This window comes from Crocodylus siamensis, chromosome 11, assembly GCF_052110815.1.
Source record: "Crocodylus siamensis isolate JL-2025a chromosome 11, ASM5211081v1, whole genome shotgun sequence".
Taxonomy (NCBI): domain Eukaryota; kingdom Metazoa; phylum Chordata; order Crocodylia; family Crocodylidae; genus Crocodylus; species Crocodylus siamensis.
The window spans coordinates 66187587-66200457 of record NC_143405.1 but is presented as its reverse complement, the minus strand read 5'-3'; the positions used below and the strand labels follow the sequence as shown (position 1 = coordinate 66200457).

The 12871-nt window shown below is 50.6% G+C and overlaps 1 protein-coding gene and 1 long non-coding RNA gene across 3 annotated transcripts in view; one reads left to right on the top strand and one right to left on the bottom strand.

The window, feature by feature from the left end:
* The window catches only part of LOC149855968 (uncharacterized), a 228096-nt gene that overhangs the window by 18288 nt on the left and 196937 nt on the right, over positions 1-12871 (top strand). The window lies entirely within an intron of this gene.
* The window catches only part of FAM107A (family with sequence similarity 107 member A), a 46120-nt gene that overhangs the window by 3120 nt on the left and 30129 nt on the right, over positions 1-12871 (bottom strand). For both annotated transcript variants that reach the window (XM_090021435.1, XM_090021436.1), the window contains 2 exons: positions 4266-4440; positions 920-1076 (listed from right to left, as the gene is read on the bottom strand). In XM_090021435.1, the coding sequence (XP_089877561.1) occupies positions 920-1076; positions 4266-4440 (332 nt within the window). The remainder of the gene's footprint in view (positions 1-919; positions 1077-4265; positions 4441-12871) is intronic.

Genomic DNA, 12871 nt, shown 5'->3' with positions numbered 1-12871 from the left:
CTACCACGGCTTGGCCAGTGACCACAGCCCCTGTTGTCCCTGGCCTACCATGGTCCCCACTCCCCTACTGTCCCTTGCATGGGGTATGGGCTTCCCTTTGACACCTGCAAAGCTTCAGCATTAACCGCCCCCAAATCCCTCCTGCAAACCTGCCTTTGCCAGCGGCGAAGTGGCTGAGACCCAGCCTCATCACACTGCCTGACAGCGTCTTGTCCCCTTGCCCTCCCAGTCTGTGGGCCTGCCTCTCGCTTGTCAGCCCTGTTTCCTCTCCTGTTCTGCTCCTCTGTCTTGTCTGGTTTGGCGCAAGGGCTATCGCCCCCAGACCCCCCTTGGCACTCTGGTAATGCAAGTGCCTCGTAAGCGTGAATGTTGCTGTGGCTGCCTCAGGGCTTGTTTCAGTTGTTTCAGCTGCAGTTCATACCGGCACCAATGGGCCACTCTCACCCCGGGACTGTCACTGATGCAATGCCATTCCCGAAATGTGCCAGTCGTGTCTGTGGGGGTAGTGGCAAATAGGGGAGGAGGACAGAGAAATGGAAACTCTTCCTTGCATCACTTTGACTAGGGTTGGGGGGAGGGATCTGGAGAGTGAGGCTCTTGAGCCAGCTCCTGGACCAGGGGGGCAGAGAATGGGGGTTTGTGGGTGGCTAGGCTGGGCCTGACCCTTTCCTTTCGTCCATCGTGGCTGAAGGCAGGCACAGGGGAGCATATGCCTGGTCTCGGGGGATGCCCATAGCACCCTCGGTGCCCTGTGCTCAGCTCCACAGCACCACCGCTGTGGTTCTTACTCCATTTGATTCACGGGCAGCAGAAACGTTGCCAGTGCTTGCCTGCTCCTAAAGCACCTTCCAGCTTGTCCAGACCTCGGGTGGGGCATTTACTATACATTACTTGGAGGGATTTGAAATTCAGTGGCTACCTTATCCAGCCTCTGCTGCCGTTTCAAGAGCTCTTGTTCAAACGGAGACTTCAGTTTCTTTGCCTCCTCTTCCTCCTTTCTCTGCCTCATCAGCTGATTTCGCCGTCGGTGCTCGAGTACTCGCTGTAGCTCTGGCTTGCTCTCTACTCCTAGGCCTCTGTGAACAAAACACAGAGCACGTCAGAGCTGGAGCCGTGTCTGCTTGCAGCAGGAGTCCCAGCCCCCTGTGGCACGCTGCCCAGAGACATGGAGTTCGGGCTTGTTGGACAAAATGACAGGGCTCTTCTCCTGCAAGTGACCGTGTCTGTCAGTTAAACAGGCACTGCTGTTTAGCCTTGCAGTACGTCTGAAATCCTGAGGTTTGTTCAAAGCAGGGGTGTTTTGTTACCTGATGGGAGAACAGGAAACTAATTGTGTCAGGAGCCTTCACCTGCATGGCAGCCCGTTTCAGGCGCCGTGCCTGGCATGGGCGTGAGAGAAGGGCTGACGGCAGATCAGGTTCTGGGATGTTCACAATCCAGCCTCAGACCCAGGCTTGCCCCGTGCCCCTAATCTTCTTCCTGATGTGTCACCCACAGCCCTGGGGTGCTGGATAGCAGTTATTGTGCTCTGATTCTTCCTCTGCAGAGGAATATGTATTGCACACAAATCTACCTGACACGTGTACTGAGATTTGCAGTCAAGCATGCAGGAGGGCCATGTTACTTTTAATTGACACCTGGTCCTTCAGGTCATCATGGCCCTAATTCTTCCCTTGCTCTCTTCTTTGCTGTATTGCTCAGGAGTCCTTTGTAATTTGTTTAAATTCTCCTTGACAGCAGCTGTCACAGCTTGACTTCTGGCAGTCCTGTGACCCCTGTGACAGCTTTTTGGCTGATCAGTCTTTATTCCCATGCCCTTTAGTCTCCCTGCTTGCTTCTGCTCTCCTTTTGAAGAGGTAATTCATCTCGTCAGATCTGAAACCTTTCCCTACATGTTCTTTGTCCTTGGCACACAAGTTCCAGAGCGTTTTTGAGAGCATTAAAAGATGCCTCTGCACTCAGGTCCCGGAGCACGTCTACCCTCCGACTTCACTAGCTAAGAGAGCATTTGATACAGCGCCATTTGGAAGACTATCAGTTGATGTGGAAATCAGTAAAAGAATTGTAGGGTAGGTAAGGAGCCGCCCAAGAGTGACACACCAATGGGTGGGGTTGTGTTGTGTTGCAAGGGATTAGATCGAGCTGGGGTTGAGTTCCAGAAGGACTACTCTTGTAGCCAGCCTTATTTAATATTGCCATTAATGGGACAAAAAGCAGGAGTTTGCTAATGGAATTTGTCTTGGGCACAAGGCTGGGAGAATCGTCAGTGCAGGGAAGGACCAGCACGTCGTACGGAAAGAACCGCCTGACTTGAGGGTCAGGGCACGAGACGTATGTACTAGCAATGGGATTCCATTTGCTAGCACCAAGTGCACAGTCAGACGCTCAGGGTGCTTGAAATCAATGGAATTTAGGAAATGAAAAACCTCTGATACTCTTTTGGCCCCTCGTGGCCTTCACGTGGTGATTTTCATTAGGGTTGCTCCAAAGCAGAAGCAACTCAAGTGTTCGGGTGCACAGCTTCCGCACCAAAGTGACAAGTGCTCTGGGAATATCTCACCTCCATGGGCAGTTATGGGAGGTAAATAGTATCTAGCTATGGCACCAGTTGGGCCAACAAGGGAGGGGTTTTCCCGGTGAGGCAGCGTGTTTGAAGGACTCTGTTTAATGCATCCTCCCATCACCCTTGTTTCTGCTTTGGCTTTAGTGCGTTGGCACCAGGGGCTCCATGGTATTGTCTACACCAGGAAGATTCAAATGCTACGCAGAGGCCTTCCTCTTGGTAGTCAAGGCTGCTCACTACTGTTGACTTGGAGAAAGCGAGTCTGCCTGGGCTTGGGTCTCAGGCAGGAAGCGTAAGGGAAATAGAAGCTATTTCCCTTTGGGTTTGGGTTTCTGAGTATTATTTGATTTGCCTTCTGTACTGAGAAGCTTTGTTCAGGATCTAAGTCTGGCTGTGCCAAGCGCTCCTTTGAGCTGCTTCCTTCTCCTGCTCCAAGGGGAATACGCAGAGCAAGCTGCATTATAAGCTTTGTGTAACTCTCTCTCTATCCTCCACCCTTCTCTTCAGACAGGAGATAGGATGTGGTTGGGACACGCAGGATATTGGCAGCCTGCTATCTCAAAGACACATATTAACTCTCTGGGCTTTTGAGCCTTCAAGGCTGTGGCTGAAACGGGTTTGGTATAACTGAAGCAGGAGATACCAGGAGAGAGTATTAAAGATGACTGAGTCTGATGGAGCTTTTGTGAGCAAAGGCTGGGCTGGATAAATCCGGCTTCGATTGCTTCCCAGTTTTAAGACAAAACAACTCCAGGGTAAGGGCATATTACAACAACCCAGCAACAACAGACCAGTGCAGGGATTCTTGTTTGCAGGAGCATTTGCTCTCCATATTTTTTTTAAGACAAATGTCTGGTGCTGCTGCTGGGTGCTGGTGCACACAGCTACAGGTCTAACCCCAGGTGCCCTGGGCTCCCCTGGGTGGGAAGCGGGTGTGTGTCGGGGTAGAGGCGGTGGTGATGGTAACGGTTGTGTTACGATGACATCTAGCGAATTATGTGGGAATAACACGAGGCAGGGCTCTGGCACCGCCGCTCAGCTCAGCAAAGGGCACTCACTCCCTGCTCTGTTCCTCAGACTGCATCCACCACCCGTCTCCATCCCCTCGTCACCGTGACATGCTCCAGTGTGGCACCTGTATGACCCCACTGGTCTCAGCAGTGTCAAACTGCTCTAACCCAGTGGGATACGTGGACAGATCAATACTAGGCGAACCTGGAACCAAGAGCACTTATGCTTTTATAGGAAGCAGGAGTCAGCGTGGAGACTGTCCGCTGTCAGTAAGCAGGCTACAACCTCCTGGCCCTCTGCCAGCATCTGTACCCAGGCCTGCATCCCCAGGCCCTCTTTAAGGGGGGGAGGAGGTTGGATATCAGGGTGTTACCTGGTCAGAGCCTGTTGTACCAGGGAGCAAGAGAAGAGACTGCAAGGCATCTCTTTACTTGGGGATCTGCTTCTGCAGCCTCCCCTGCCTTTGTGGGGAAGTGGTGTGACTGCTGGGTCACTGAACAGGAGGCCCAGGCCTTTCAGGCCTTGCTCTGTGATCCCAAATGAAAGGGCAGTTCACATCTGAGGTGCATGACACCCAAGCAGAGGGAGAGGGGTCTGTCCAGAGCACCCAAGGGGTGCCACGGCAAAGTACAACGTCTCTCGTCCCACTTGGCACGCACAGATCTGAAGGAGCATTTGGGGGTGCTCTCACCTTTTGTGGTTCATAAGCAGCTCTCTGTGGAGCTCCTGGTGGCTTTTTGAGGCTTTTACAGGATTTAGGAGCTTCTTTGGTTTGATAAGGCCAGGGTTTCCATCGATGTAGTCTGGGTGCACCATGATATTCCCAACCTCTGGCCGCTCCCTCTGGATTTCTGAATACATAGAGGCTGGAAGAGAATAGAGGTAACTGCATGAGGAGTCCCACTGCTGATGGGACCAAAGCGAGTGTGAGTTCACAGCCTGACCTCCTGGCCCTGCCCCAAGCAGCTTGAGGTCTCAGGGAGCATCCCTGTGTGTGCAGGTGTGCACGCACGCATGTATGCCTGCCTGTGTCCACTCAGAAATGGTCAGGGGGTACAAGATTCCCTCGTTGTGCAACTCTGCCACAGATTAATCACTATGCTTGCAGTGGGTGCAGTCACTGGCTCCACCACTTACTTCCCACTGTAACTTCAGGCAGCTCACTTCAGTGTAACATCCTGTAAGACTAAAATAGACCTCAGTAAAAATGAACCCCCCAGCTTGGGATCCAGTAGTTCTGTGCTGGCGAACTCACAGCTGGGGCAGCGGTCCCTAAGGCCAGCATGTCCAGGCATCCCCAGGATGGTAGGACCTGAGGAGCAGGCTTGAAGAAAGGCTCCTTATGAAACAGTTTCATGATGTCAGGCTGGTCTCGTTCTTGAGACCCATCCCTGCGCCTCTCGCAGTATCAGAATTCATGCCTGTAACATGTCAGATGTAATTACAGCAGTCGTAACCTGCCGTCACAGCAGAATCATTTCTACACGCTAAGGTGTCAGAACAAACGGCAGCCGTATTGTAACGGACAGCACTTTCCATATCCAATTGGCCATCTGCCTGCTGATGTCCTCCAAGATCTGGTGACTCTGTTAGTTTAAAAAACCTGTAGAGAACAAGGGCGTAGCATCAGCTGTAGGGTGTGGCACCTGCACTGCGCTGTGGCTTTAAGTATGTGGTCCAGCTGAGCTGGCAAATCTGTGCCAGGGTGAAACCCGATCGGGGAATTCAAGCAGCCCGGAAGAGCAGTTTGCTCCTGTGCAAACACAGAAACTGGAAGCGTTTCCTAATCCGTGTATACAGTCCCAGGGACAAGGTATGTGTAGCAATCTAGCCATGAGTCTCTCTCTTTCGTGGCTTTGGAGAGCATGGAGCGAAGGCATGTGGGTCTCTGCACCAGCAAGGCAAACTTGCGCTGTTCTGTAACATCATTGTTCTCTATGTTTTGGCTAGCTCACGTGTATTTAAAGAACAAAGCCCATTTGAAAAGGAAATCATGAAATACAGAGAAGAAGGCAGGGGAGGGTTATTCATAGATTCATACATGTTTAGGTCGGAAGGGACCTCAGTAGATCACCGAGTCCGCCCCCCTGCCCATCCCTTCATGGGCTGGGAGTGTTTAATGAACTTAAAATGGATTGGGATCAAATAAAGCTGTCTAAGAAAAAAATGCTGAAGAAAATGAGTTGGTACAGAGCAGCTTCTCTTGAATGTTAATGGGAGCGGTGTCCGGTGCTCTGGGAATGAAAGGAAACGCATCAGAACCTGTCACATCAGTGTAATCGGGGCAGAGAGCTCAGGACACGTAGACACCACTTGGATATGTGAATTTCTGCACCAAATTATTTTCCACTGCAATTTTATATCCTTGCTGGTAGCAAGGGAAGGTGACTGTGTTTAGCTGTTTGGTGACAAATGTCTGGTTGATTCATGTACTTACAGAGCCAGATTTTCAGCTGGCAAAATCAGCAGAGCTGCAGTGTGCTCAAGAGACAGGCACTGGTTGAAAAACAGCCAAGGGTTAGAATATGCAAGGGGGTTTTGGTCAAAATGCTTTTTACCTGATGGAAACACTGGCTTTACAGGCAGTGATGTGTCATTTGCCACCAATGCGGAATAGTTTTGTTTGTCTTTGGCTTTTTCCTCTGGGCTTCTTTTTCAATCCTCCCTCCTAGCCCAGGTTCTTGGCCCTGCCACAGGGCAATGCAACCGAATGCAAGTAGCGAGCGCGAAAGTAAAATAATACCATAGGCCAGAACCCTTTAGGAACCAGATCCTGTTAAGAGAACAGATCCCCAGATCCCTTTAAGAAGAGCCAGGGGCAGGCTCAGTTAAACTGAGCCCAATTTAAACCACGCTGGGTTTTGATTCTGGTTTAGCAATGCCGACATATGTCAGCAGGGAGTCTGGGGCATCAGCAAAGCCTGTTCTGATTTCCAGCAGCAGCTCTTGGCATCACGTGCTTTCCCCTGGCTGCTGGTGGTCCGGGAGGGAGCCAGCCCCTTCTGGGAGCTGGGTCTGGATCATCCTGATGCCCTCCACCCCGGTATACAGTCCTAGAGGTATGCGGCTGGCAGGGACCTGCAGAGTCACATCTAGTCCAACCTCTGCCTGAGGCAGGATCAGCCCTGTCCAAATCAGCATCTAAACCCCACATAAGACTGCCCTCAGCCCTGACACAACACAGACCTCACACCTGACCCTGCCACAGGTAAAGCAGGGGAGCCACAGCAGCCAACGTCCTGCTTATATCAGATGTTGTCAATATTTGTTCAAGAGGTCCTGGTTAAAGAGCCATGCTGCCCGCTGCAAAGGAAGGCAGCCTGACCACGGGGGAAAATTCCTGCCTGACCCCAAATATAGGGCCTGACCCCAGGTGGAGGGGCAGAAACCTCCGCCTTTGCTCCCAGCAGAAGAATTGGCACACCCCAGTTGAAGTCCACAAGCCTTAGATGTAACCAACAGACACCCAGTGCCTCTGGGGAGGCTTAAAAACACCCTGAAACATATAGCAGGAAAAGGCAGAGGTGGGAGCAACCATCAAAGCCCAGAAGCCTGTGAAATACCTGTGGTAGAAAATAGGCATTGCTCCACCTAGATCATCCCTGCCAAGTGCCTGTCCAATTTGTCCTTGAACAGCTTCCCTAGGCGCCTATTCCTGCTCTCGCAGTGAAGAAGTGTTTCCGGATATTCAATCTAAACTTACTTGGCTGCAACTTTAAGCCACTGGTCCACGTTTGGCTCTTGTCTCTGAACCCAGGACAAATGCACCAAGTAGATTAGGAACAAGGGGTGGCTGTGAGAGTGTGGGGATGGGGACTGAGATGCAGTGGGGCCCTGCAAAGGACGGACTCATGTTCTGGCCAGTAACTGTGGCAGATGTACAGACACTTCCTAGGACTGAGTCATTAAGACAGGGAGGTACCTGTAGAAAGCAGGTGGCCTCTAGTGTGGTTTCTATTGAGTCAGACCTGGCTGGGGATGCACAGATGTCATGAAGCTGCTGGCTGATATTGCAGCACGAACACCTGGGTTTCTGGTGGGGTCTCTGTAGGTCTGCCAGCTACCAGTAAGACCTGAGCAGAGACCTGCCCTTTGGCGAAGAGAAATGTGAGTGTCAAGCCATCTTGAACTGCATGGCTAACACAGTTGCTTTAAGCCTCCAGCAGCCCTTTGTCAAGCACAGGGCAAGGTGTAATTAGCACTGGGTTGAGTATAGAAAGAAAAATGAGGTGTGGCTCCGGATTACACAGGGATTAAGAGCAGGTATTCTTTCCTCTACGTGTTACCAGGCCCAGGCCCTCCCCCTACAACAGCGAAAATGCTTCTGCTGGGGTGGATCTCTGGTTCAGGACTTGATGTCATTCATTTCAAGGAGTGTAAAGACTCAGCAGCGTTGGGCCATTTCTTGGGACCATTCTCTGTTGGGCACTTGTAGCCTGCTGCCCACTGTTGCACGATTTGGCCATCTGTCACCAAGCACATCTCTGTCCTGTCATAGACCACTGAAGGGCATTCATCGTGTTTTATTCCAAGATCTGTAACTGTGCCTGAATGCGTTCTCTGCAGCCCTGGGGAAGATTGCATGGGGTTTGAAAAGCTGCTGTTTGGGGACTGATACCTTAAAACCCTACTCACTGACACTCAGCGGTGTGCTCCGTGTCAAGCTGCTTTCCCTGCCCTTGTTCCTAGTGGTCTGCAGATCCCAAGGGAAACTACATTTCAAGGTAAATTTTCCCTACAAATAACACAAGAGTGCTCATACTCGATGCCCAGACCAAGGCTGCATATACCAGAGTTTATTTGCTTAGGACTAAGCACTCAGCAGCATTCCCACCTCTGTGCACCATTATGAAATGAGTCCATGGTCACACTTGGTTTCCTACGTAACCTCCCCAAAGCCGCTTGGCAGGTTACGGACTAGGTAGCCCCAGAGACCAGCTGGCCTCTCCTGCAGACAACTGGCCCTACAAGTCCTGCGGGGTAGCCATCGTCTCTCCTGTGGACAAGCAGAGAGTGGAAGGTTTCCGCGACAGCCCTCTTGGAAGCAGGGCAGCAATTTAAAAACAACTGGCAGAACGTGAAAGAAAATCGCTCTCCTGGAGAGGCTGGAAAGAATGACAGCAAAGGGCAAGGGGAATGACGTGGACCCAGAACAGCGAGCCTGACAGCTGAATTTCCAGCCCTTTTCTTCCCCTCCTAGCCTCTCCCTGCTCAGTAAGAGCTGCCACTTGTAGATCGGAGGCACGGGGACAACGTGCAGCTTGCGCAGCTCTTTGGAAGGGCTCAGCCTTTGTGACAAGTCTGAGAAGTCTCACGCTGGACAGTCCCCTCTGATGGGTGCTCGCTGAACCGGGTTCCTCTGGAAAAAGAAACACAGCCCTTAGCTGAGATACCTCCCAGGTGGATCTGCCTGGAGCCCTGGAATAGCTGGTCAAGCAGTCCATGCATAGACCTGAGTAAGAGGAGCCCACGAGCCTGGCGCTGGGGTTTCAGCAGCAGAGGAGCAGAGGTTTCACACGTGACATCAGGCCTGCTCTGTGCCTGGTCCAGCCCGTCGTGACTGTCGTTCTAGATTTCTCCAGATGGTATATTTTTAAATTAGAAATGGGCCAAGATCAAACCCTCCCATCCAACTCCGTGGGGTACTGTGACGTGGAAATAAAAGGCGACTCAGATCTCCGCCACCACCGAGGGAGGTGCTGCAGCCACCAGCCTGTGCGAGCTTCTGCCTATTTTTGGACCAGGTTTTCGGCTGCAGTCAATCAGGGAAGCCTCACCAGCAGCAGAGCTGTGCGGTGCCAGGTAGCATTATCAGGTACCTCCAGAGCTAGAAGCAGTGTAGCCACGTGAGTACAGTCTGTGCCCAGGCTAATCAGTCCTGCACTGTGCTGTGCAGACAGGAGCCTTTAAGTGAGCCCGCAGTGCTCCAGCTAGGCGTGCCATTCTTTTGTTATGTGCCTGCGGTTATACTGTGTGCCCAGAGCCTTTGCCAATTGAGCCAGGGGGAATCAAAGGGAAATGCAAACCTCCTGGCTTCCTCAAGACCTCAGACTGGAGGGGCCGTGAGGAGTAGCAGGGGCCAGGCCCCTTCCCTTTCACAGAACAGGCTGAGGACACATAGGATGAGAGGAAAGGGGAGCTCACCTTGAGAAATATTTACCAAGCCAATCTTTAGCTCCAAACACTGAGGGCAAAATTCTCTTCTCAGAGCCCCGTGGCCTGTCCTGCTGCCTGACCTCTGCAGCCCTCGCTGCACGGCACCTACGTGAAGGGAATCTTTCCCCAAATTGTGCATTTTGGGCCACTAAAATCCTTGACAAGCAGAGCAGGTAGGTCACTTGGTCACCTGGAGCAGGCATGCTAGCCAGCTAGGTACATTTTAAGTCAATATTTACCCTCAAAGCTGTACAAAGGAAAGAGTTCCTATAGCAACTTCTTGCTTCACCTAGTAGTTGTGCCATACCCAACTTGCAGGACACCTTGACCAAGAAAAATCAAGTGACTGTTACCGTGTCTGCTGTTGCACAAAGGGGACGTTTTCCTCCAGAAGCAGTGCCCTTCTATATCTGGCATAGACAGCAGGCTGTAGGATCATGAACACCCATTCTGGGTCTAGTTTTTGATGGGCTGCAGCAGCAGGAGTGACACATTTATACTTCCATTTCTCCTAATCTGTGTGTGCCCCCTGGCGCGAACCAGAGCCTCTCGTCTGAGCCCTGCGAAGCACAGGCCCATTTTCAACAAGTGCCTTAATGGTCTAGAATTGCCAAGCCCGTGCTGCTTTTGCCCACCTTCTCCTGATCCCTGCCTGGCTCTTGCATGGGACTAAGCGTTCCCAAGACCCTGCAGTCAGCTCCATTGCAAATGTGCACGCTGTGCGCATCTTTGCTGTGGGTGGCCTGGTTTCATCTGCTGAAGGAGATGGTGACCCCTTTGCTCTTCAGTCCCAGTGATGTTAGGGCAGCAGTAGCCATTTTGGGAACGGCAGAAATCAAAAGAGGGAAATTTTGAAATTAGCAATTTGTGAGACTTGTGACAGGACTGGGGGGACCGGACATACACTCCACAGAATTTATTTGGCATTCATCTGTTTGTCACCATCTGGTTTGAATGCTCTGGACATCCGGCGTGTCTTGGATAAGCAGTTAGCTTGATGCACGGTGCCATGACCGCGCGTCCCCACGCGTGTTGGAGAGCGTGCGTGGTGCCCTGCAGACACTGTTGGCGAAGCGGCCCTGTTGCCTTGTTTACAGGCAGTGTGCAGGCCAGAAAGCTGTAGGAACGTGAAGGGGATTAGCATCCCCGGTAAAAGGAAGTGACGGTAAATGGGCAAAGGGTAGGGATGCAGTACTGGGTTACAGCTGATTTTTTTTTTTTTTTAAGGGACGAGGGGCTGAGGAAAAGAGAAATCTGGAGCCATGTGGCTGATGAAGCTTCTGGAAGCCTCACAGTCACCCAATAATCAACTAACGCCCCCAGGTTTTCTCTGTTCTCTCGTGTCAAATGGATAACCGCCAGCCTACACCAGAAGGCCTTGTTACTAGTGCATATATTTATGATTGTGCACCTTCTGCTGCCATATTACATTTGATCCCACTTCTATTATTTGAGTCCTCGAGGTCATACAGTCCTTTGTGAAGGAGATTCTGACCCTCCTCTGTACTGATGATACCTCCAATTTTGTATCATCGGCAGACTTCATTAGGATGCTCCTCCTTTGTGTGCCAAGGCCATTAATGAAAATGCTAACTCAGACTGATTCCAAGAATGATCCTTAATGACCTGCACTAATAAATCTTTCTCCAGCCCAACAGTTTTTCTTTTAGCGCAACCTGCTGCCAACTCCCATTTAGCCAGAGCCTTGTCCAGCTTACAGTTCTTGGTTCTCTGGTTAATTTAATAATTTAAGATGCCTTTCTGAAGTACAGATTGATTAAGTATTTCTGCATTCTCTTATCTAAAAATACCAATTATCTCATCGAAAGACTATCTCAGGAAAACCTGCCAAGATTTATCTTTGGTAAACCTGTGCTGCATTTTGTCATGCTTTCCATTTAATTCTATGTCTTTAATTAAATCTGCCCTTTAAAGTTTGGCCTAAAGCCTTGCATACTACCGAGGTCAGGCTTGTGGGTCTCTAGATGCTTGGATGGATTTTCCCCTTTCATCATTAGAGACACTACATTTGCTATTCTCCAGTCCGATGACATCACTTCTACTTTGATAGATTTATTAAACATCCTTCTGCTAGGCTCATGATTTACTGTGCCAGTTCTTTCTGTATTCTGGGAGGGGGATTAACTGGCCCCTCCAGTGCAAGTGCATTGAAGTCTTGCACTTTGGCTATGGCAATGTCCATGTCTGTATGCACATCCTCATTAGCCAACCTGCCTTTGTCCCCATTGTCTCTATTGCTCTCCGTATTGAAAACCCAGGAGAAATGTGTATTTTGTTTTTGGCCATCCAGGTTACCTTTCAATGCTATCCCCCCCCTCGCTGCATAGCAGTCCCATATCTCCTTTTCTTGTTTTCATTTCAGTTTTCTGGCTGAAGCATCTTTTGCTTCTTGTTTAACTTTCCTGTGCAAGACCTGAGTCATCGTGACTTTTGGCAGTTCTCTGTTTATCCCTTCACTTTCTAACCTCCAAGATGTTGCTTTCTTTGCTTTCAGTCCCTTTTCCCTCATCACCCTTCTGCTTACTCCAGTCTCCTTTTGGAGGTGGGTATTCTTCTGTCTGGGAGTGGAGACCTCCCCTGAGCTTGGGTGTAGACTCGAGACAGACAGTTCTTGCACCTGGGGCTGACAGAAACTCCAGGCTTTCACATTCAGGTTTCCAAGCCCTTCATTCCAGGTCACTTGATTAAATGTAAGATGTCTGGAAGGTGGGCCTATGATTATGATTATATCAGGGCAAATGATGATAATAGGCCAAAGGGCCCAGGCATGGTTAATAGGCTGCACACAGTCCTCAGGCTGCCTTTCCCAGAGGCCCTCTTGCTGCAGCTGCCCTTTAGACATCCTCCCTTGTCTCACCTGGTGTGGAGCTCATGGGCTTTGCTGACTTTGCTAAGAGGGTTGATATATCAGGAACCAGGGGCCTGTTGTTCTGCGGTCTTTCCTCTAACTCAGTGCTAACAGAAAATTTAAAAATGCCAGAAGGCAGAAATATTGGACTGAGGTGGTCCATCTTATTTACACTCAGAACTCAAATCTTTGCTGAACAAAGTCACTTCTTAGAAGTCTAAATTATACATGTTTGATCCTGCCAACTAGTGTATCCTTGATGAATGCACCCT